Raw genomic sequence first — 24,747 nt, 5'->3', positions numbered from 1 at the left:
GGGATATTATACACGCCATCTAACAAAAGATCAGATATTTGTGAATTACCAAGACAATACTCAAAAGATGGCGCAAGTTAAATATTTACATACCACTCTCACGCTTAACACAGTAATGTGCTGGAGAAACTAATTTCTATATAACAACACTCTGACGTTCAGAAACTGGTACAGACATCTACTTTTGTCCTTCTCTTTCCCATTTAATAATTTGAGATAGCAATATTGTACTGCAACACTATTGGAACACAAGTCTTGCATTTTATCCCTAACAATTAATTAATCACTAAAAATAGATATAAACTTTATTTGCATGTTTGCATCACTATCCTTATAATTGATCGTCAATACAATAATATGTATATTTATCATTGTATAAAGATTAGATATAAATGTCGTAGATTACAAAGATTATAATGAATTAAGTAGAGAAAACGACTCCTGAAATATTCGATTCGATAAAAATGTTAAAAAAAAAATAGTGCAATATGAGTGGTTTCTATGACTTTGCGCCCAATCGGGATTTAATCGACAGAAATGACGACATACCTAGTTCCAGAAATATACCAAGATCACTTAAAATGTAAGTTGAAATAATAGTTGAAGAGTATTATACGTATGAATGCGTTTCGAATGTTAATGATGTCGAATCTGTCGTTACATTTGCAAAAAATAACGTTTTATTTTGGTACATTTAGATATTCAGATCAAAACATCGAAGATGGTGGAAATAAGAGATTGAAGTCAGCGAATTCTACCAACCATTCTATCTTATTAGACGATGCTACCATGTATTTATATTCATCGTTATTATGTTTGTCGCAGGTGGCGATCGACCTCTTTGATTAATCTTGTTAGCAATACAAATAAAAATCGAGGCCAAGTGTATGAATCAGCACCATTTCACAACACCAGCACCAGTAAATACGCAAGCACAGAGAGCTTGACTACATTGTCTAGTTATAAGGTAAATTCTATGGATTATTGTTTCTTACACACCTACGAAGTATGGTTTTCTGTAGCCGGTAAAAGGTAACGACATAGTTCTATATTTCACTATCTACAAAAAGAAGAAGGTTCTCAATGCTTCTATTTTTTTCTTTTAGACTAAAAAGTCACTTTGGTTACTCAAAGATCTGGAAAATTTTTGGGATAGTTGGGACACAATCGTGTCTATAATATTAGTTGCTGCAAAGGATCTTCCGAGACCACCCGACGATGGAACTGCGCATGAACTCTATTGTAAATTTAGGTAAATAATTTTGCTATATTTAGTTGTAGCTATTATTCCTTCAAATTGACATGTAGATGTGCAGCAACAAAACTTATACAACAAGATTACTTTCTTCCTGTTTGTATGTAACTAGATTGGGGTCAGAGACATTCCGATCGAAGTCCGTACTCCACACCCGCCGGCCTGAATGGCGCGAACGATTCAAACTACACCTACACAAGGATCATTCACTCAAGCTTACGTTATGGGATAGAGGACGACAGAAGATATTTATGGGCAGGTATTATTTTAAATACAATTAAAATGTCACCAAGCACTGTACTGTACAGTACCGTCTGTTAACTGTACAACAAAAATTGTACGACACAATTAGGGATAAACGGGAAATCGGTAAAATTTCAAGGTTAGAATTATTTAAATGGGATAGAATACCTTCATCTTTTATCAAAGTGTCAGATATGCTATGTATTTATCATCTGTTTGTTCGCAGTTGTTTATTAGATTTGTCCAAGTTAGAAAAAGAACGCACTCACGATATTTGGCAAGAATTGGACGATGGCTACGGTTCCGTACATTTATCAGTGACAATGTGCGTGGTGCGCTATTTGCCCAGCGCACCAAAAACTATTAAGACTGACTTTCAACGTGAGCAAGTATGTAGAACACATTTTATTATCCAACATATTTGTTATATCCACTTCAGTTTACTTAAAGCGTTTGTATTTCCGTTGCCAAATAAAATAAGCGTGACTTTTGGGTAAAATGTAGCAACGTTCTCTCTTGTCTTTGTAACCTCTTTACAGGATCTGACGTCATATTTTTACAATTATTAGATCAATGATTCATGTTCTTTTTATGTATTAGTTTAAGTAAACCCTTCTTCTCTGATAGTCTCATATAGATTGGAACACGGATTGGAGGCTGGTGGGATGTTTGAAGGTCAAGGTTATCAGAGCTAAGGGTCTGAGCGGGAAGCCCAGCGCATACTGCACCCTGGAGCTCGATAATGAACGACTGCAGACCTACACTGCCAACTCCGGAGCAGAACCAGTCTGGGATAAGAGTTATGTATTGTAAGGCTCAATGTATCTTTTACATCTTTTATTAGAGAAGTATAGTTCGTGTGTATCTGATTTCCATAGGTTTGCCACGTGACTTCAACACCATCACATGCTCCATTAATTATTTATATCTGATATCGACTGGAATAACATTTTGCGGGTTCACACTTTTTTTTATACAAAAACCAACTTTTTTTAGATTCTAAAATATTTTCAGCAACGTATACGACGTGACTTCGGTTTTAATATTAAAGGTACACAGTAGTTCATTGACGAATGCTTTCCTAACTGAACTCTTGGGCCAGGTGTCGATTCCGTTACTCAAGATTACAAACGGAAAGACTCGTTGGTACACATTAAAAAGTAGAAATAATCGCAACGTAGCTAAAGGAAACAATCCAAGAATTTTATTAAGAATGACTGTTACATGGAATCCCGTAAGAATATTTTTTAAACTTATACACATTAACAAAAATAGCAATTATACTGATCAAAATATTTGCAGATCAAAGCAACACTAAGACTATTCCAGCCTAAAGAAGTGAAATATATAGAAGATCCACCAAAATGGGATATATCACTTCTGATGAGAAATCTCCCTATTTTTGTGGATCATTTTAATAATATTTTATACCTTAATGAAACATTCAAGTAAGTTCAAATTATACTTAATAGCAAAAAAATATAAAAGCAAATTACAGTTACGGTTTAGAGCTGCGTTTATAAGTTTGTTTGTTTTTTTATTCTTTTTTTAGGAGATTATTTGAATGGAATAATAGAGAGATGTCGGCGATTGCGTTATTTTTGTGGTTAATGCTATGCTATCATCTCACACCACCAATGGTTCCGCTTATATTGTTGTTAATTTTTATATTCTTAAGAATTTATACGTGGATACAAGGTAATAGCTGTTGCATTAATTAAATTAACAAAAAACCTGAAAACAACGATTATTTAAACTTATGTTTTTAAGGAACTAATTATTTTATTGATTCCGGAGCCGAGATTGAATATGAGACGAATCTAAATAACAATCCAAAAGTAAGTAATTAATAGAAGAAATTCTTAAAAGTCCAAAGGTGGACATTTTAGAAAGATAAAAAAATAATTTAATTATTAATTATTGTTACAATTACTTAAATTTTAGGATAATAAAAGCCTAACTTATAAAATAAATGACATGCAAGAAATGATTATAACTATATCAAATGTACTGGCTCTTATTGTGTCGTTATTGGAAAGAATAAAAAAGTAAGTTGATAATAAACAGTTACATTTTTAATTTGTTACATTTTAGAAGAAAACTTTTCTTAATTATTATTTCAGCTTATTTACATTTCAAGTACCGTTCTTAACTTACGTTGTGATGTCTATACTGGCTTTACTCTCTCTGATGCTGTATTTTGTACCATTCAATTATTTACTTATGTTATTTGGTAAGTATTTTTTTTATTAGATTATCCTCTACTGATTATCTACATTTGGCTGTTAAACAAGTAAGATGACTTACATAATATAATTTATAAGGGAAATAAAACACATTACAATCTTGTTTTAGGTATTTATAAATTCATGAGGAAATACTTAAACCCAGATAGAATATTAAACAACGATTTTATAGATTTCATCTCAAGGATACCCGATGACAGAATATTGGTAACGTACACAAATGTTTTAATTATCACATAATTTCCGCCACAGTAATGTAGCTCTTACACATAATTCATTCTAATCTACACCCATTATTTTATCACAAAGTCGAGGACATGTTATCTGGCCAATTACTGGTGCCAATGACCTGTGGCCCATAGACAATATCCATAGATTATACTATCGCAGCGCATAGACAAGTCACATTCCATTTTCAAATTAAAAATAGAACAGATGGAGAATGTGCTGTAAACTATATGATATGCATAACTCACTCACATCACTAAAAGTTAATTCGTTGCTAAGTGAGTCCTAAGTGTAGATTTTTATGTAAAATTATTTTGATTTACTACTGAGGTAGTTTCAGTAGCCATAAGAAGCTAGATTTCTAGTTACTGCTAATGTTCGAAACCCATGGACAATAGCAACTATTTAGTTTCTTGGTACAAAGCTGCCAGTTGAGCACTTAACTTACTAATTAACCATAGAACCAATCTTAAAAAATAATTTTGTTCAACAGAAAGACTGGAAGGAGTTAAACGTCCCTGAACCCGTGGTTTGAGAGGGAACGGCAAGATTTGGCGATACTGACAATGTTTTCTAATTTGTTTCTTTTTGATAAAGTTTGGGGCCATAGACAAATTATTTATAGTAAATTATTTTTTAATTATTCTCATCCCTTCTCTTATGTTCTTGTATTCGTTACTTTAAACTTTATGGCAGTATTTGAAATGTCTATGAATTTAAAACAATGACGTAATAGAATTCATCGTTAAATTGTCTTTCTGTATTTTACACTACGTATTTATAAAATATTCTATTATAAACCTAAAAATGCATTGTGAGTGCTATTGTACAAATGTATCAGATTTACTTAACTATACTATTATTTATAAATTGCAAAACAATTTGCCATTAGGAATTGAACCCAGCACAAAGAACTTGATTTCGATTGACTGATTATAATAACATTATTCTTATATTTACTGTACATGGAACATAAATAAATTATTATGCACTAAATCACAATCTTCATTTACCCTACGCGGAATACGTAGGGTAGTAAGAAATTCTATTACAATTATGGCACTAGTCTACATATCCCAGGACACTCATCACCGTCTCTTCATTGAATCAGACCTGCTGACACCAGATTCTATCACTTTCAGCTCCCGCCACTGTTTCTGGAAATTAAATACGAATATCATTAGTTTTAAAAGCAATAAATAAATTAAATGACAAACACGTGGTCGAGGGTTTGAATCCTGCCATACGAATTGTCGTAAACCAAGTCCAAACAAGTTTCAAGCATAGTTGCAATAGGTCAAGAAATATAGAATAATTAGTAAGTTAAAAAAAAACTGATTAAGAGACTTAAAAAAAGTCGAAACTATGTCAAAATGATACAAAGGGTAACGCTCCTCCCTTTGTAGGCGACCCTTGAGTGGTCTAATATTTTTTTATTTGGATATGAAAATGCTTTAGATTCAATAGTTATTTTTGCCTTTTGTCGTTTCTGAAAAGTTTCGTTGTTTTCATTCTAAATACCGAACTTTAAACTACGAGACAAATTGCTTACCAAAATCTCATTATCTGGAACACGCGATATGAAGTCTAGTATGTCATTGTTAGGAACCCTGTTAGGATTCATAGCCTTCCTTGTGAACTTGTATATACCTGAAATATAACATTTTCACAATAATGTAATTTCTTATCTAACCTCTAAATTACACAATCGTAGCTGTTTTGAAATTGATAACCGGAACACAATTATCAAGAATTCAAAGATCACACAGGTCAAAATATATTGTGAAAACGTACAAATTATAATATTGTTAAGAGACTAAATTAGTTATTTATAATTATGCATGACTTTAAATAACCTTGTGCAATGATTTTTAGGAAGTAATATGTCGGAACGATTCACAGACGTGGGTTCCACTGGCGACACAATAGAAAAAAAATGTATAGACCTCTCTTTCATTCACCTTGAAGGAATTGAGACAGCATATTTCTGTACGTGTAATATAAACTTGTAACTTAAAGTCAACAAACAAGTTGCATTATAGGTACGAAGTTCGAAATTAGCATTTACAGATAAGGAAGGTATTAATGTTTTTGTTTATTTTGTATGAAAAACTGTCAGATAAATAATCATCAATTTTAAAATATTTACATTACATTATTTATTAATACAATATATATAATATAATAAATTAATACAAGAGGGTCAAGACTTAAGAAAAAAAAATAAGAAAAATGACTTACCTAATGCCATGAATAAATAGTTAACAGGTATGACGTAAAACGCAACAGACGCAGCTGCTAACCCTATAATAGCTAAATAGCTTAGATACGGCACGCTGAAGTTTATTAAACTGAAACAAAGGGAAAATGGTAAGCATATTGAATGCAGTATTTATTAACATTAGCTGACCTCGCATCCTTAAAGGATGGAAAAGAGGATTCCTGTGAATAACAATAGTAAGTCTATATACTATTAGCTTGCGTCCGCGACTCCGTCCGCATGGAAAAAATCAAAAGTGAGTAGCCTATGTGTTCTTTCAAGATTATCCTCTACATTTATGCCGCAGAGATCCTATCAGCCGTTAAGGCTACAAACTCTAACAAACATCCATCCATCTAAATTTTCGCATTTATGCTATTTAAAAATAAACTTATTTTGATTATAGGTATTTTTTTTAAAGTAACAGCGAGATTGTGTCAATGAAATACTATTTACCCGAAACATTAGTAAATGTAACTAATACTTTAGTATAGAAAAAACTTAATTATAATCATTAGAACAATTCAAACAAAACATGAATGACTTACTTTTTTAACCTTTCAATTATCGATACAATATAGTCGATACCATTTTTAATAGTAAAAGTTAGATCCTGTAGCTCGTACAAGCGCGTTGATATTGTTTTGTCATCCTGCACAAAAAAAAACACAAATAAACTGAGAAAAATAGTCAACTTAAATAAAACTACCACCTCTTTATATGGTCTGGTATTTCAAAGAATTGTAATGCTATTTAATCATAATGCTGTTTACTTATTGCCTCGTTACATAGAAGCAATATCCGGAAAAAAACCAAAATGAAAAACCCCAAGAGATATAAAACAATATATGATTGAGGATAATGAGCAAGCGCAAAAGAAAGAACTGGATTAACATATTTCCTTACAATTTTAATCATAACTGCAAAATATTTTAAATGATCAATTACCTTTTGTATTTCACTGTCCTCTTCTGTAATATCTTCATCTATTAGTATCGGAAGTAGTTGGCTGCAATTGGTTCCTGCTGCATAAAGATTAAAAAATTTTAAAAAACACAAGTAAGGGCCGGTAACGCATGCAGTTCTGCTGGTGTTGCGGATCTGCCTATTTCAAAAATTCTTTCACCAATAGAAAGGTAATCTATCTGTGAGTAATATAGGCTATATATTAATTTCATGCTGGTGAAGTCGCGAGCAACAGCCAGTCTTATATAAAAAAAAAAGTATCAGTGAAGAGAGTCAAAAAAATTACCTCGATACATCGCCCAGTATGGAACAAATGGTAAAATTAAAAGCAATGGCATCATCCACATCCTAAAGAAATACCAGAATAAAAGCCATGCCCCTAAAGCCAATGCCGATTTTTCTCTATTGTCCCATTCAAATGTATTTCTGCAAAAAAATCATACATTGCTTTTAAAGCTCACTTTACAGAACAGAAAAAAATAATGATATGTTTTATAAGCTGTATAGTTACTGTTTTGTTGGAGTTTCAAAGAACCGTATTGTACATAACAATGGAATTGTTTGAGTAAAAAAACCTTATTTCCACCGTTCTATTGGATGGCTCCTAATTGCGATGGTAATCAGTCGACTAGTTTTTTATATCATTAACAAGTTAGACGAAGACGACATCTATCCATCAAATCGTACAAATTACACACACATTTCGGTGATTAATGTTGAGTACCAAAGAATTATAATTTCGCAGAAGGTCGGGATGGTATATTGTAAATTGTTATAGTAAGTAGCAAAATTATACCGTTATAATAATAGAGTGAATGCTGGCCATAGACGCTACTGCGAACTCTACCCTAGTTACTGACGAAAATCGAGATAGTTGTAACGGAAGTTTGATCTAAATGTTTAGAAACTAAAGACAAAAAACTTAATATCATACTAATATTATAAATGTGAAAGTTTAGATGGAAGGATGGATGTTTGTTAGAGTTGTAGCCTAAACTACTGAACGGATTGACATAGAAGACATTGACGTAGAAGACAGTCTGGAAGATCGCATCGCAAGCTACTCAGTTTTTGTTTAATTCTACGAGGACAGAGTCGCAGCGAAAGCTTTAAAAAACGAAAGATAAAAAATAACTGTCAAATACACGAAAAGTAGAGTAGGAGATGATCTTTCATTATTTTGTCGATTAATAATATATAATGAATAACCTTAGACCATAAACACCTTCAAAACATCGTTAATATCTTGAGTTAACGAGTGTTATAAAATGAATTAGTTTTAAAGACATTATTAACTGTCATCTATCATGCAGTAACGTCATGGGATTAGAAATATTTCCAAGAATACCTGCGTATAATAAATACATAATTATAGATAATATAGCACTAATAATAACCAAGTTCTAGAAAAAAGCTCATTGATGTTCAAGCCGCGTTAAATTCGTTGGTAACCAAACAAGGCTAATCATTCGAAAATGGCAAAAAATGAATACGCCTGTAAACACAGTCATCATCTTAATATTTAAAATAAGATTGTTACAAGCAAACTATTTTGTATTACAGTTTTCATATAGCTTGACTCTTAATTTCACGGCCGATTTTTTATAGATAAGTTTCTTAAGTCAGTTTTTTGTTCTATAAGATCTTTCTTGCAGAGATTTGTATCTTAATTGGTGGTACATTTTGTACCATTTCAGTGCAATAATATTTACACAGTGTCAATAACCTGGCGTTGTGAGAAAAGATAAAAATGTTTGTCAGGAAACGTGTGGGCAAACAGATTTTTATGACATTCACGAATATGTACATACAAATGGATATTGTAATGCAAAAGCTATTTATTTTAAGTTATACAATATTTATAAAATTCGTGATAGCATTACCGACTCAAACATTATTTTATCATAGTGTATTTTTTTATATTTGTGAAGCTAGCGCTTGACCACGATGCCACCTGAAGATAATTTTTTTGTCTAATAATAAGATGAAATTTCTATGCAATTGTGGATGATGTCAACTTTTACAGATTAAGTTATTTTCCTGTATATAAATGAAAAAGTAAGTCCTTATTCAATTCATTTGCGTAAAACTTTGTTAATATATATTGTTACAATGTACATTCAAATACTCACTTGAAATAGACATTTCCAAGGTAAATGTAGTCGAATACAACTTTGATGAATTTTAAGTTATTATAAATCAGAGGGATGCTGAATTTCGGCGGTTTCTCGACATATTTAGTTGGCTTCGGACTTAAAACTCTGAACGATGCCTTTATCTGAAAGATAAACAAAAAGGAAATCTCGTTAATTAAAAAAAGACCAAGCCATGGGTGTCTGTATAAGCCTGTATAAAAATTGAAAAATCGAAAAATCTAAAATAGATACAAAGACTATATTGAATAAGACCATATTAATTGTAGCCGCCAACCCTAGTACTAGATAGAGTATCGGCTGGCGACGCCATAGGGATAATCTTAATTGTAAGACACCACAAAAAGAAATACGAATAGACCCCCGGACCACTTAACATTGTTAAGGCTTATGATTGGTTCATAATATACAATTGCAGTTGAACAAATGGATGGAAATGTTACAGTTAACATTGCATTAGTGACCCACAACAATCCATGCCAGGCCATTGCATCTGTTTTACTATACTGGCAAAATGTAAACCAGGCATTATTAATGGTTAAAGCTACGGGAGGTTAGAATAAACCGAACAAGGAAAAACATTTCCTACGTCAGTCGTGCAAAACCAATACCAAGGTAGTTAAAAAATTCGTTCCTCTATTTAAGCAGGTTTTGTCCGTGAACTTAACTAATGCGTTGTTGTTTTTCCATGACAACTTTTGCCCAATAAAAAAAAAATTACCGGATTCCACTCCAAGGACATTTCTAATAAGATTCTTGGACAATTTCCTTTTGCACTGTGCTTTTTCGATCGATCCTTCAATGCGTACCATTTCTTTTCGTTGTTATTTATCCTCAGTAGAGGTATCGATATTTTCCCGAGGGTTTCCCCTTTCATTGACTGTATTATTGATTCGTCATAAATTGTTATATCCAGCGTCGACGTCACGTCATTAATATTGCTAAAAAAAAAGTAAAAAATATTTTTTTTTTTTCAAGTTATATACTACTAGAAAACTAAACACGGAGTATAATGCTTACAATATGAAATTCTTGTTCCAGGTAGGGTCGCTGGAGTTGCGAACGGCGTGCGTTTGTACTCTCGCGTTGTCCACCTCAAGGACGCAGTATGCGTCGATGTTGCCGTTAAGACCGAGCGAGCTTAGGCCCCTCGCGCCGTGGATAGTCACCGACAGCTGGCCTACCTCGTTCCAATTGTTTTCTAAACGGTACCATGTCTGTACAAAAAAGTAGGATTTCAGTTTATATTTTTATATAATTCCATCCACTTTTGTGAAAAGAATTAAATTGGTGGGAGCCAACTGTTAAAATATTTGTATTCCAATATAATGATTAATTGTTCCATGATATGGATGGCACAAGACCGATCAACGTCAAAGATTCCAAGATTGGATTAAGTAGACCCCTGTAGGTCACGGGAGACCCGGCGGGAGGTGTACGTTGAAAATAAAGTTAAAATGAAGAAGAAATGCAGGAGGTTCATCAAAACCAGTATAATTTGGTAAGATTCTATAAGAAAAGAAAGAGGAACCTCTGCTTAAAATAGAATAGTTGTTAAGGAAGGATTTCCTCCATACGATATATCTAGCATACGTATATAACGTATATATAGAATAACATCGAGAATGTGAATACAAAAACATACAATAGTGAGTACTAGTTAAACTAGTACGATAATTAATTGGTTGATTCATTTTAAGTAGGTACGTGTCTTATATATCTCTCGTATTAATTACGTATTCATACTAATGTCTTAAACAAAAAATGGGTATCAATAGTTTTTGCAAAAAGGTTAATACATATTGACAGTATTGACGTCATTAGAAACAAGAAACGCGGGCAAACATGGCGACCTCAAACTACGTCAGAGATGTAGGAGGCTTGCGTATTTCGTATTCACGATTTCGTCTTATAATATCTAATAAGAATAAATGCGATTAACAGGTTTCATTTTCAAATAAATCATGCACCACAACATACGCTCTGAATAAATATAAAAACACACTGACTTTGTAAAACCAACCTAAGTTATTTGTTGTTTACTCAATGTTTTAACGTCTTTTGCCATCAGATAAAAAGAAAAAAAACTTAAATCATTAAGAAGGTGCAATTTCACCAAAGGTACAGTTAAATAAAAAAAAACAAGCTACATACTGCATGGCAAACAGTACAACTATTCACAGAAAACATTTTTAACAACATATCGTTCCATTTGTTAAGATTGTTAAAAAAGTTTTTATATTTCTTCATTCCTTCTTCAGGCAACTAAAAAAAAAACTTTGTTTCCACAAATGTCTGACAGTTACAAGCTAAAAAGTATATGGACCACTCACGTATTTCTCCTCTATTATTGTCGGCTGATGTGTAATTCCGTTGGCTACAGTCAGGTTTTCAGTCGAGGCGCATCGCTCTGAGCCGCCCAGCGTGACGAGCATGTGCAGACTCCCGTAGCCATACTCCAGATCTTGCCACAGCTCGTGTGTCCGCTCTCTTTCCAGCTGCGATAGATCGATGACGCATCTGTTTTTGTCATTGATTCATTAATCTTTGATAGCAATTGCGATAACATAGACACATAGCAATATACACCTAATGTGTACTACCCTACGTATTAAAGTTAGTTACAATTTAGAATACACTAAACTTTTTTAAACATCTTAAACTAAAAGGCTTCGTTAAAATGCCAAGTTACATTTTTAATACCTACAGATGTCTAGAATACCAACACGGAATCACGGGAATTGTGATTCTATCGTGCGTCTTATCAAAAATCGACAAAATCGCTTTGCAATCTTCAGAATATCCTATCATATCTTAAAAATGGATTAAACGAGTGCATTATTATTGCAAATTTTCAAAATTGTTTTCATGTCTGTATAATAGTATCGTTATTTAAATACGATTAATTAAATGCACAGTAATTAGGTAAGTAATTAGTGTTGAGTTAAACTAATAATTTTATTAATTAAACTATCATTGTAACCCAATTTGATAACATTTTAAGGACAAAGATAATTGTGTCATGATTGGAATTTTTATTATTAGGAATTATTATTAAAACTTTGCTCTCTAACTGTAAGTTTCCACAAAAGTCAGAAAATAAAAAAAATATTTTCCTTTTCAAAAGGTAATTTAAATAAAATCTCAATAACTTACCTGCCTACAAATGTCTTTTGTTTTCCCTTGTGCCACACTTTGACTTCCAAATTACTGTCCTCATACATGTAGAGATTGAATCTTTCCCGCCATTCTGCTTTTGATTTCGCGGCTTGTTTTGACTTGTGGGATTCATTACCTAACCTAAGAAAAAATTAAAAAGTCGGTCTATAAACGATAATTCTAAAACAAACAGTCAAAGTTTTTAATTTTATAAAATCTATGAGCCACAGTAGGTTTCCACAATTATGCTTTTGAATTTGTGACAAAAACCTATCGTCTTTCCTCTCACACGCTTGAAAAAAATATGTATATTTTAATACAATGGAAATTCACGCAAAGTTTTATGAAGAATAGATACTTAATCATATTTAATGAGACATGTAATCAAGTGAAACATGAAAAACATAACTTAATGTATGTAATAAAACTACCAACAGAGTAAATAATACGGTAGTGACACGAATAACATGATCATTTGCATTTTGCGTCAAGATCAGTCAAGTTCAAGTAAATTAAGAAAACACTTTTAATTTAATAAACATTATACATGTAATAGGAAAATTTTGTATTGTCTTTGTTTATATCGTTACACCTTACAATATGTTACTTTCTTTTTTGTTCCTACGGAAACATTAACAAGATATGTGCATAACTTAAGTTTTATAATATACTAGCTCTTCCAGCATAAAATTATTTTATTGTTTACATATGTCAAATTGTCAATTGCAAATGTCAAAATGACATGACATGACAAAACTTGGCAATCTTGCTTCCTTGATGTTGGCAACAACTTATGGTCTCATTCTCACATTACGGTTTGTATCCATAATATTTACCCCTTAAGTTTAATGGCGTGAAAATATATAGCCTAAAGCGCCACGTAAGTGTAGGGCTTTTTATTAAAAAAAGGATTATTCAAAAATATGCTGTAATTGCTGACATCTTAGGCAACAAAGAAGTGTGTGTTTACGCTTTATTATAATAGTATAAATTTATGAAATATTGAGAAAGGATAGTATGATAATAGGACAACGTAGATTTTTGTTATTAGATATTATCAAAGTCGTTGAATGTTGGATACTTTGCAGTAGGCAGTGTTAGACTATAGGCAGTTATAACGTAGGTATTATGTATTATTATAAATGATTTTAATTGTATCAAAGTAATTAACTTCAACAACAAGAGTACTTACACCCGCCAGAATGGCGCCCTATACCAATACGTCTAATGACATTGTCAGCTGTCAGATAGGGACAGGACGTCTATGCCGATGTCCTTGTATTGTTCGATTTTCTTTTTAACAGTATGAAGTAATAAAAAAGGTATCACTCACCTAAATTTGCAGTAAAGGCCATTTGTATTAGATGTAATTTCATCTGGCAAGTCTTTGGCATCCACGAGAACAATATTCACTTGAGATTTCAACGATTTCTTGGTAACATCAAGTTTTTTGCTCTTCCATAAATACTGTATAAAACAATTCATTAACATTAAAATGTGTAAAGGAAACATAAACTAATGATAATGTCTATGTCACTTACAGATTTTGAATCTCGACAATTTATAAATGTACTAGTCTTATTTTAAGAACCGTCAGCAAATTGTGGACTACGATAAATTTGCAACATTTCAAATCCTAAAGTGTAAACCATTGTTTTAAAATAAGTCCTAATTTTATGTACGACACAATGGTTAAAGTATCCCTCTGTTAAGTAAAATTTATGTTTCCTAATTTGTTTACCAGATTTTATTTTTAACATTTTATACAAAACCACTATGTTGATTTCTTTGATAAACACCTTTTTAGTATGTTCTATTTTCGCTTAGTTCATAATCGGTCAGAACATCTATCTACTTAACACTTATCGAATAAAATAATCACAAGGCTAACTTGCCTCTAAAGTCTCAGCAAACAAAATAATAAACCACATACCGAAATAACCAGTTCAAGTAAAAATATATGTGTTAGCATAAGACGTAATTTCCTTGTATAAAATTTATTAGGATTTTTATTTTGTGCGTTGTTTCGTTGGCATTTATAAGATAAGCAGGAAATAATATAGACGTAGGCTTTTATTGTATATATTAACTATAAATGTTTATGACTAATTTCATACTAACTATTAATGTGTGGATATTACGCCCTAATTTAATGTAAAATATTTAAGCTTTTACAAAACAGTGGTAGATCCCGCTTTAACATTTACGCACGAATGGTTCGACTCGCCCGTTGTAATACCACGACCACACAGACAGGCGTGAAGTGGGAGCAATTCCGTGTTTCGTCTGATGAGTGTGGTGCCAGAGGCCCAACTTTAGTCAATTTCCCTTTCCACCCTTTTTCTTATAAGAGAAGGATGGGAAGGGAACGTGAATTTGACGATGGAGGACGGGCATAGTAAGTGTAAATATCCTAATTTTTTTTCGTTTCCTTCTCCGTTGACTAAGAGTACAGAGTATACTCATCTGCTATTTCAAACGTCTTTGGGCAGCAGTCGCTTTGCCATTTTAACGAATTCCGATGGCCGCTTGCTCGTTTGCTACCTTATGAAATAAAATAAAATCCGACAAATTATAAAAAAATTAATACCTTTTGAACTTTTTTTCCGTGGTCTCTCAAGAGTGTCAGTCCACTACCGATTCGGTCCATGAAGTCGGAGGAGACCGCGAGCGCGGTGGGCGCCAGCGGGTCCATCGCCAAACTGTCCGGAATTGGAATTGACCTGTGGCAAATAAAACATCAAATATAAGAGATACATTAAACAATCAAATCGATATAACACTTCATGGGAGAGATTTAAATCTAGAAAGGGATGGATGGATTGCGTGAAAGGTGACATGATCAATAAAGAGAGTGATGACTGAAATGACGTATGATGGAGTTATTGCAGTACAAAAACCTGTTGCACCGACCCCACGGGAATAGGATAAGGAGGATGATAATGATGGTAGACCAAAGGCGGAAGTGCACATGCCAGTACAAACTGCAAGTTACCGGCATGCCAGTTACTGTTATGTGCTAGTTACTGGCACAATACGTTTAGACCTGCCTGTTAATAAACTACCCCGATGGTATTGGCATATTAAAAGAAAACCTGAACGTGTTATGATTCAAGTTTTCTTGTAAGAGTACACAGAGTTGTTGGTTTTTGATCAATAAAGGGAGAATCATATTTTTTTCATAATTTATAACAGTAAAAAAATTATAACTTAAATTACTATTAACTTGTCAACACGGACTTTGATATAACTTTTTGCTCCATTGTAGAATATACTTCAGATCATAATGATTTGCAAATTAAATAAAAGTAGGTACTTATGCTTGTATTATTTGCTCAGATCTTCGGTATTTTTTCTTGTTCTAAATACGTTCAATAACTACATCTACATAACTTTGTTTAAACAGAGGAATCGGTTATTTTGATAGAAAATAAGTATGACATCATGTATTCTGTTGTACCAGAATAATAACATTAACTTAAAAGTAATTAAGTTTTTTTTTCTTATGCTGTTTTTTATAACTGGAAAAAATCAGTTACACTTCGCTATGTGAATGCATTTGTAAACATTTTTTAAAATAAAAGACAGGATTCTGTATCAAAACTTACCTTGCTTTACACCCTGAATGGGTGTAAATAAGAATTGATTCAATCTTACCAATACTCGTATTATAAATTCGAAAGTTTACATGGATGGATTTACGTTTGTAGAGTTTGTACCCTAAACGGCTGAAGGGATCTCGATGAAATTTGGCATGGATGTAGAGGATAGTCTGGAAGAACACATTGGCTACTTGCTTTTGTTTCTTTACATTTCGCGCGGACGGAGTCGCGGTCGAAAGCAAGTAAATAAGTATTCTTGTTTCTAACACGTGTAAAATATTACGTGCGATATAATAGTTCCTAATTATTTATCAATTGTAACTCTTACATAGTAACATTTATTTATTTATAGCATGTTGGTAGGAAGATATATTATTTTAACAAAAATTTAAATCATTTTTATTATTTTAACCGTTAAAAGATTAAGATTTTTCTCTATAACATAAGGCCGTTTGAGTACTAACAATAAAGCGATATATTACAGGGATCCTTTAACTTGAATGTTGTTTTTATATAAGAAATTCAAGATTAAAAAAATCTTAATTACCTGACCAATGAAATATTCCATAATTAATTTTAAATTTAATAAAATAAAATGTTCATTAGTAAGGAAATGTTTTAAACAGCCATGACATTTAAAACGTAGGCTTATGCGTATCGGGTAAAACTTCCTATTCGTTAAAAAAAAAAGATTAAAAAATGCGCAATTACATTTATTTGTTTAACTGCAGTTACACAGAATTATGTACTAGTTATATTCTTATAAACATGTTTTAGTATTTGTTGACTTTCAAAAGTTGAGACCTATTCAGAAACAACCAATATGGTATTTATTTTAATTACTTAAAGGTCTTGAATTTTTCTTAATTACAAAAGTGTTATATGGACATGCATGAAATAAAAAAACAAATTAATTTAATCTTTCGTGCAAAAGTTTTAACTGCGGTGTACCATACTTTTATATTGTATTTCAAATTAAAATATATTTATCAAGTGCAAATTATACGATGTTAGCCTTGGCCATGACTATATTGCTTAAAATGAAAAACTGTTACGTCAACAAGCACTAAACCTGCTGACATCCAGGTCATTGAACTTTTATAACATTAAAAATGAAGTGACTCAGCGTTATCTTTTTAAGTAAGAGCACATAAGAGAAGAAAATTATTATTTAGATAATGCCGTTCCTTATAACCGTCTTACTAAGAGTAATAACCTAAATCAGTTTTAATAATTATTTGTTTTAAATTTAATTAAGAGAAGAAGCAATTGTTTTTATTAAAAAGTACCATCTCTCTATTTTTCATGTCAGTGGAGAGAATTTAAATATTTTCAGTTTATTTAAATCTCTCAAAACTTTAAAAGATATTCAATAACAATTTCTATTTACAAAAACCTTTTCTTAAACAATGCTTTTTGCCTTCAATGCTAATTGCTCATTGTTCATACAACCTATAACATTTTCGGTACCGTACGTTCTTGTTTCCTTCGAATAATTTACATACTAAGAAAATAAACTTAGAATATTCGAGATTATTCATTAACTACAACTGTATCTTGTAATTACAAAATAATTCGTCTCATATTCACAACTACCCGCAGAACGAATGACTATCGTTATTGATAAATCAATTAAAATTAATAATCTGCAGATCAGCTCATTCGCACGTCAGAAGCAGATCAGTGAACTTGCTCACAGCTCAGTTTGTACCTGCAGAGTTTTGCTTTTCAAGCTGTGAATCACTCAGAGCTTATTAACACACATCTTGAATGAGTTTGATTAATATTACCGTTGAATCCTTCACTACGAGTATGTAATGCCACGACAAAAGTCTACTTAGAAACTAGTAAACGCAGCATAGAACTCTATTTTCTCAACTTATCACGTTTGGCGAAGTTTTTCATTTCCTAAATGTTCAGATTTTTCACAACTTTCAAATATACTTTAAAATAACTTTGAAAATGTAGAAAATAGAGGGCAAGTAATCAATAAAATGTATTCTTTGTACGATACTAAGTGAACGTTGAAATAAAAAGACTGAAGTGAGAAACTTGTGACGTATCTTGTATTAAAAATAAAATTGTGATTTCATTTTAAAATATACCATGTTGTTCAAATATGAACACGGATATTATTTGCGCAAGAAACTTATTTGCGCATATTTTGTAAAATATTGCCTTTTTTGTAGAAAATATATTGTTCGACGTTTGTTAGTTAAAAGCTTAACAAATGTGGAACATGTAACTTTACGTTCTGAACATATAAATAGTATTTAAAAATAATGTTGCCATCAAATCTTTAACTGTGGTAACTCTCAACATTACCAGCCATAACTAAACAACAAAACATTTTCTTATTCATAAATACGTGTATATGAACAAATCTGCGTTGCTAATATTTTTCTTTATTTAGTTCAATTACTTAACGTTTATTAATAACAAACAATATATTTCATTGATAACATTTTCTTAGTTGCTTTTTAGTCTTATTTCATTGTTTAGCAAGCGTGCGAATTTGTGATGTCATAATCACTAGTATTTGTTAACTTTTTTCAAAACTTTATTTACTTAATTTGATTAATTTACCAGAAATTAATTTATTTATAGTATTCATTATAAGATCGGCAGATTATTGCATTAGCTTTGCTTCATATCGACAATTGAATTAGAGTTTCCAGTATTCGAAAATGTACTCTTGATTTTATATTTCTATGAAAAACGTTAACAAACCAATCTATACTCTCTACTCATATAATAAAGCGTAAACACACACTTCTTTGTAGCCTAAAATAACAGCAATCACAGCATATTTTCAAATAACTCTTTTTTTAATAAAAAGTTCTATACTTACGTAACGCGCTTTAGGCTATATATTTTCACGCCGTTAAACTTAGGGGTAAACATTTTGGATAAAAACCCTAATGTGGGAAAGAGACCATAAGTTGTTGCCAACATCAAGAAAGTAAGATTGCCAAGGTTTGTCATGTCATGTCATTTTGACATTTAAAATTATTGCAATCGATTATTTGACAAATGTGAACAATAAAATGAAAATTTTATAATTTTATGCGGATGAAGTTGCATGGGAACAGCTAGTTTAGTAATATTTTTTTACTTAAGTAAATATGTTTTTTCATTCTTTAAATGTAAAGTAACCATAGATTCATTGTATGTTCTAGTATGTAGTAAAAAATATAATTTATAAACAAGAAAATCCTTGGCTTATTCATAATCCTTTATGAAAAACAAGACGATGGTACTTGAATATAAAAAGTATTATAAAAACTCTTCGAAATTATACAAAGCACCTTAGATATTGCACAATGTAATGTTGATGTTTTTGTTCACGTCTTGTTATTTATCGTTACTTTTAACATCAGAGCACGGAAGTTATAAGTTAAGATACATACTGTGAATTTCCACGGCAAAAAACAAGCACGAAAACATTGCTGTCTCTTTCATTTAAAACAGAAAGAAAGGGACAAAATGACACTTCTTTCGAGTGCTGAAATTCAAAGGATATATTAAGTACTTTTTGTACTGTAGTAACCTTAAGATTAATGTCAGTTTTTATCTTTTTTCTTAATTATAAAATAGCATGTTATCAATTGATTCAAATATCACATAGCATGTTTTAACACAATAACTTTAATCAACAAAAAGTATCAACTACAAACACGGCTCTGAAAAAACAATGCAACGAGTTAAAACCGCAAATAAATATGATTCATGAATATTCAACTTATAAAAACTTTCAGGAAGTTTGTTTAATATTTTGCAATGTTATAATCTATACTCTATACTATTATAATAAAATGTAAAACACACACTTCTTTGTTGCTTAAGATGTCAGCAATTACAGCATATTTTCGAATAACTTTTTTTTAATAACTCTTTAGGCTATCTATTTTCACATCATTAAACTTAGTTTTGACATTTGCTATTGATAATTTGACAAATGTAAACAATGAAATAAAATTTTCATAATTTCATGCGGATGAAGCCGCACGGGAACGGGAACAGCTAGTAGTAGATATATCTCGTCTAATATTCGTTTTACCGTGTCATAGTATGTAGACCTCACAGGTTAGAGATTAGCCAACAACTTCAACAGTGGGAGTGCCCGCTTTAACATCTTAGCACTGCAGGGCCGGCACGCCCGGTGTAATACCACGACCACACAGAAGACAGGCGTGAAATGGAAGCAATTCCGTGTTTCGTCTGATGAGTGTGGTTCCGGAGGCCTAATTTAAGTCCCTTACTCCTTACCACCCTTTTCTTATAAGGAGAGGTTGGGAAGGGGAAGTGGATTTGACAGTGGAGGAGATGTATAGGAAGGGTAAATATCCTGTTTATGTACGTCTCCTCCTCCGTCGGATAAGGGTAGGCAACGCATCTGCAATTGCGGATGTCTATGGGCAGCGGTCGCTTCGCCATTTTGGCGGATTCAGGTGGTCGATTGCTCGTTTGTCACCTTATGTTATAAAAAAAAACTTGGGCTCAGCGTGAATGGGATAAAAAACATGCAGACGAATTGAGAATCTCCTCTTTTTGGAAGTCGGTATAAAAAATTAAAAAAAAATTGTGGCTGTAGTTTTTGAATAGTCAATAATTATCTTAAATAAATATACAATGTGAACCTTAGCCAAAGTTGATGTAGTTCTAGTCTACATATGTTAATATGACAATAAGAATACGCGCTTACTATTACAAACTTACTGTAAAGGAGAGCTATTATTATAGAAGTTATTAAATTAATTACTAATATGCTTAGTTATTAAAGGATAATAAAAAAGTTTTAATTGATGATGGTTACGTTACCTTAGCAACATATGTGTGACTAGATTTTGCTCGCGACTTCGTTGGCGCGGAATTAAAAATAAAAGTAAATATAGCCTACTATGTAAGTGTAGCTTCCTTATAATTTTGAATTAAAATGTGTTAGTCAAATGATGAATCATTTACATAGTTAAAATTGATCTTTTATGCTGAGATAAATCAATAATTGCGTATCTTTTCTAAGGTGGTATAATAAAAGATAAAGCACGTTTATTTTGATTTGAAATAAACTATTATCGTTCCAAGCCTTGAGTAATATGAAGTTATGAAAATTTTGGACAGAGATAATAATGGAAGATATCTGTTCTAATATCATAGAAGGAAGATTTGTACTTTTGTATGTAAAAATAAATTCAAAACTTTCTGGTAGGATTACAAAAAATATTTTGCCTTTAAAAAAAGAACGTTGTCATTGAAAACATTGGCTACATTTATTACTATGATTATCTTTATACTCTCCGATGGCAAAAGCTAGTCTATGTTAATATCAAAAGAGAAAAGAATTGTATTTTTGGATTTTTGTATGTATTGAAATATTTCAAAAACAACTGAACCAATTTAAAAAAAATCTTGCACCATTAAAAAGCTATGTTATCACTAAGTAACGTAGGCTATATTTTTACTATTTTAATTTCACGCGGCGCATAAGCAAAAAAATCATTGTGTATCATTTTGGGGGAAATACGAAGCGAATGACACCGTATTGAATCACCTACAATTCAGAATGTTAATATTTTTGGTTATACGAGTACTACACAATTATTTTTTTTTATCAACCTCACAGTGAAGATTTATACTAAATTAATATTCAAACGTTAAGTTTATCTCAACCGGAACTGAATAAATCGAAATATATATATACATATGTTCAAAGTAAAGTAACGACTTATAAAATGTATGTTTAATTAATTTTATTAGCATAGCAGGCCCGAAATCTTTATGACTCTCTTTGCTATGTATGTTTTATTAACGTAGTAATATATGGAATTAATTAAAATAAATAAAATAACATGAATAAAAAATCCTGAACTTTAGATTAAAGTTACATTTTCTTATCAACTTAAATGACGGACATTCACAAAAGGCTATATGTACACACACTTACGAATGAGAGTGTTACTTATAACTTAGTTGTTATTACATATTGACTCAAAGATTTATACTATATATGTAAAGAAAACAATAAATAACAATACAAATTGACTATGATTTCATTTTAGGTCGAAGTATTTTCAAAGGTAGTTTGTCAAAAAACATTTGACAGTCTGTTTTAAATAACAAAATCTCGCCATATAAGAACATAGTTTGGCAAGGCACTACGTTTAATAAGTTTATTTTTAATACAATTCGGACGAATTGCAGGCAAAAGCTAACGTTTAAATAGCATGACGAAACGAAATACATACTGTTTACGTTTCAAATATGGTAAAATATGATTCAGAATACTCACGGTCTTTTATCCAAATTAGACTGTGCTTGGCCATTGGAAACGGACGAGACTAGCTTGGGATTTACCTCAATATCACTAACTTTATTCACTACTTTGTCATCTCTTTCGAATGGCTTAGTTTTTAATATGACACTATCGTTTAAAATAACCTCTTCACTATCCTTATTCCACAGCACATCTGCCTGCATAGAAGGCACATGCTTTTGTTTACAAACATTGCCATTTGTCAAAGAGAACTCAGTTTGAGTCTCCGTCTCATGATATTCTAATACAGATTTTGATCTAAAATATTTATTACTTCTAAAAGACATCACTAATAGTGTACGTAATGGAAATTTTAATACACCGGCTAGATTACTCTTCGTATTTGTTTATTTACCTTCATTACTTGAATGTTAAAAAGATTAGCGAGAGAATTAAATTAAAACTATCGTATCAAGACGTGTCAATCGAACAAGAGCACACTGTTTAAATGATAACACAATGTTATTAAATTATAACAAACAATCAAACATTATCACTGACAATTCGAGCTTATCATAAAAAATGACCTTAAAATTAAGGTCTAATCGATTTCGACATTGCAATGTAACGATAGTTTAATTAATAATAATTTTCCATTTATCATTAAAATACGATTAAAAGCGAATCATTTTACACACACATACCTCTGTCAGTCGGACGCGTCCGTCGCGAAGGTACACAATTGACTGAGCGACGTCGAGAATCATTCGCCGATGTATCGAGGAAATTACACTTAGCGGTCTCCTTACATCGTCATACCTCCACGGATATAAATATTTATGAATTGCTTACACCCGCGACTCGATAAACGGGATGAAAAATTAAATTAGAATTAAATAAAAAATGACGGAAACGTCTCCCTCGGTCGACGGTAACGTGGCGTTTACTAACACGGCCATTGAAATTGTATTGGACTGTAACCGTATAAATTACCATTAATGCGTCACGAATATTATTTCCTTCTTTAAAAAGTTAAATAATATAATGGTACTTTGTAAGTAATTAATTAATTGCATATAACGCCGACTTACTGATTTGAAATAAGCCAGACATTGATTTTTTTTCTTAATTTTTTTTTTGCCTAGGCCTAATGCATACGTTATTAGTATGGTTCATTTTCTATTTTAATATTTTGCAGTTCAAATATAACTTTATATTATACCTGTCAGTCGTGTTTAGTAAAACAGGTTAATATTTTTAAGATTGCAAACTGTGTAGTTTCGTTTGAAAATATAACAGGGACAGGATATGGTCACCCGAGTTAAAAATATTTGTAAACATGTTTCACTGTCATAAGACAACATATTTTTCGTACAATGACACACTTTTGGGTGTAAATAAAATAGAAGGAAGCATTTGTTAAACAAAGATCTAATCAGGTATTGTGTGAAGACAATTGTTTGGCATGTGAGACAGGAGGGCAAAGTGCATTCCGTACAACGCACCTTCTATTCAGGTCACATTGTTGTTGGAACTCATTAATCGCTAAAATGTTAATTACTGTTGCTCCGATAAGTGTTAGGTGTTACTGTGGGTAGCAGTTGTCGACCCAATTGTATAAAAATACATTCCTCCTTGTCCTTTTCCTTGGGTAAGACAAAGAGAACAAAATGTTAACAACTAGTGGATATTCACAGTTAGCTTAGTGGTATAACTTGTATTAAGGATGATCCGAAACACGCCAACGAATGAACGTAAAAAGTGATAATGATGAAATAGAGTAATAGTGCATATAATTAAAAAAGCGAAAAAAATCAATATGAGTTATGGTCAAATTAGGACTTTTTAGTCCATGGCCATGACTGGTAAAAAAAAGGCTAATTTGAATCATACTGTAAATAAATAATGGTTTTATTTGTGTTTACTATGCTAAAAAAATAATATAACCGGAAATAAAGTTACGAATTAATCTCATCTACTTAAAATCTTTTATTCGGGCGAGGAAAACTAAAAAAAAAAAATATTTCGGACAATTGTTTCAACGTACGTTTGAATTTCGCACACCCGATAGCGGTCACCAATTTCCTTATTAGGACCCTGAGATTTCATCTGACCTCTATCGAGATAGCCCAATCATTTTCCGTTCCATTGGGAAATTAGAATGAGGACGGACACGTACGGCCACATCGTGGTACGTCCTGGCCACAACAATAAAACCTTCTTGCTTATCTTTAATTTTTACGATACTGTCCTTTTACCAAAACAAAAACCACGTGTCTAGGACTATCTTAGTTGTAATATTTAAATGTATATCCACATTAAAGAATACTAAGGTTAATGGTAAACTGTTATTTATTAAAATCACATTTTTAGATCAGCGTA

General features: G+C 31.7%; 2 protein-coding genes across 5 annotated transcripts; one reads left to right on the top strand and one right to left on the bottom strand.

The window, feature by feature from the left end:
- Window positions 1–421: 421 nt before the first annotated feature.
- LOC106108005 (multiple C2 and transmembrane domain-containing protein 1-like) lies at window positions 422–4,552 on the top strand. 2 transcript variants are annotated; one of them, XM_013289066.1, is made up of 14 exons: window positions 422–583; window positions 826–967; window positions 1,107–1,252; window positions 1,368–1,514; window positions 1,725–1,887; window positions 2,126–2,307; window positions 2,513–2,732; window positions 2,801–2,946; window positions 3,051–3,196; window positions 3,269–3,336; window positions 3,443–3,546; window positions 3,622–3,731; window positions 3,854–3,951; window positions 4,466–4,552. In XM_013289066.1, the coding sequence occupies exons 1-14, from the start codon at window positions 489–491 to the stop codon at window positions 4,505–4,507; spliced, it is 1,809 nt and encodes a 602-aa protein (XP_013144520.1). In that variant the 5' UTR covers window positions 422–488; the 3' UTR covers window positions 4,508–4,552. The 2 variants fall into 2 exon arrangements, with proteins under 2 accessions (XP_013144520.1, XP_013144521.1); XM_013289067.1 differs by lacking the exons at window positions 3,622–3,731; window positions 4,466–4,552 and having other exon boundaries at window positions 3,854–3,946.
- Window positions 4,508–23,276, bottom strand: LOC106108004 (multiple C2 and transmembrane domain-containing protein 1-like). Of its 3 annotated transcripts, none has more exons than XM_013289065.1 (14): window positions 23,070–23,276; window positions 15,101–15,233; window positions 13,844–13,977; window positions 12,508–12,651; window positions 11,685–11,871; window positions 10,372–10,568; window positions 10,073–10,292; window positions 9,331–9,476; window positions 7,485–7,624; window positions 7,181–7,257; window positions 6,781–6,884; window positions 6,214–6,323; window positions 5,525–5,622; window positions 4,508–5,129 (listed from the first exon to the last, which is right to left on the bottom strand). In XM_013289065.1, exons 2-14 carry the CDS (start codon window positions 15,203–15,205, stop codon window positions 5,061–5,063), a joined length of 1,731 nt encoding a protein of 576 aa, XP_013144519.1. In that variant the 5' UTR covers window positions 15,206–15,233; window positions 23,070–23,276; the 3' UTR covers window positions 4,508–5,060. The 3 variants fall into 3 exon arrangements, with proteins under 3 accessions (XP_013144519.1, XP_013144517.1, XP_013144516.1); XM_013289063.1 differs by lacking the exon at window positions 23,070–23,276 and adding an exon at window positions 22,402–22,864 and having other exon boundaries at window positions 5,041–5,129; window positions 7,181–7,254; XM_013289062.1 differs by lacking the exon at window positions 23,070–23,276 and adding an exon at window positions 22,402–22,862 and having other exon boundaries at window positions 5,041–5,129.
- Between the last annotated feature and the right edge of the window lie 1,471 nt (window positions 23,277–24,747).

This window comes from Papilio polytes, unplaced genomic scaffold (assembly GCF_000836215.1).
Source record: "Papilio polytes unplaced genomic scaffold, Ppol_1.0 DF821845.1, whole genome shotgun sequence".
NCBI lineage: Eukaryota > Metazoa > Arthropoda > Insecta > Lepidoptera > Papilionidae > Papilio > Papilio polytes.
The sequence above is the reverse complement of the archived record's forward strand: the minus strand, read 5'-3'. Positions and strand labels throughout refer to the sequence as shown.

Coding starts and splice junctions, on each gene's coding strand:
- LOC106108004 (XM_013289062.1), bottom strand. CDS start 22,712: ATGTCTTTTAGAAGTAATAAATATTTTAGATCAAAATCTGTATTAGAA. Junction 15,234..22,401: donor TCTAATTTGGATAAAAGACC/GTGAGTATTCTG, acceptor TATTTGCCACAG/GTCAATTCCAATTCCGGACA. Junction 6,885..7,180: donor AGGACAGTGAAATACAAAAG/GTAATTGATCAT, acceptor TTTTTTGTGCAG/GATGACAAAACAATATCAAC.
- LOC106108005 (XM_013289066.1), top strand. CDS start 489: ATGAGTGGTTTCTATGACTTTGCGCCCAATCGGGATTTAATCGACAGA. Junction 2,308..2,512: donor TGGGATAAGAGTTATGTATT/GTAAGGCTCAAT, acceptor AAATATTTTCAG/CAACGTATACGACGTGACTT. Junction 3,337..3,442: donor ATCTAAATAACAATCCAAAA/GTAAGTAATTAA, acceptor CTTAAATTTTAG/GATAATAAAAGCCTAACTTA.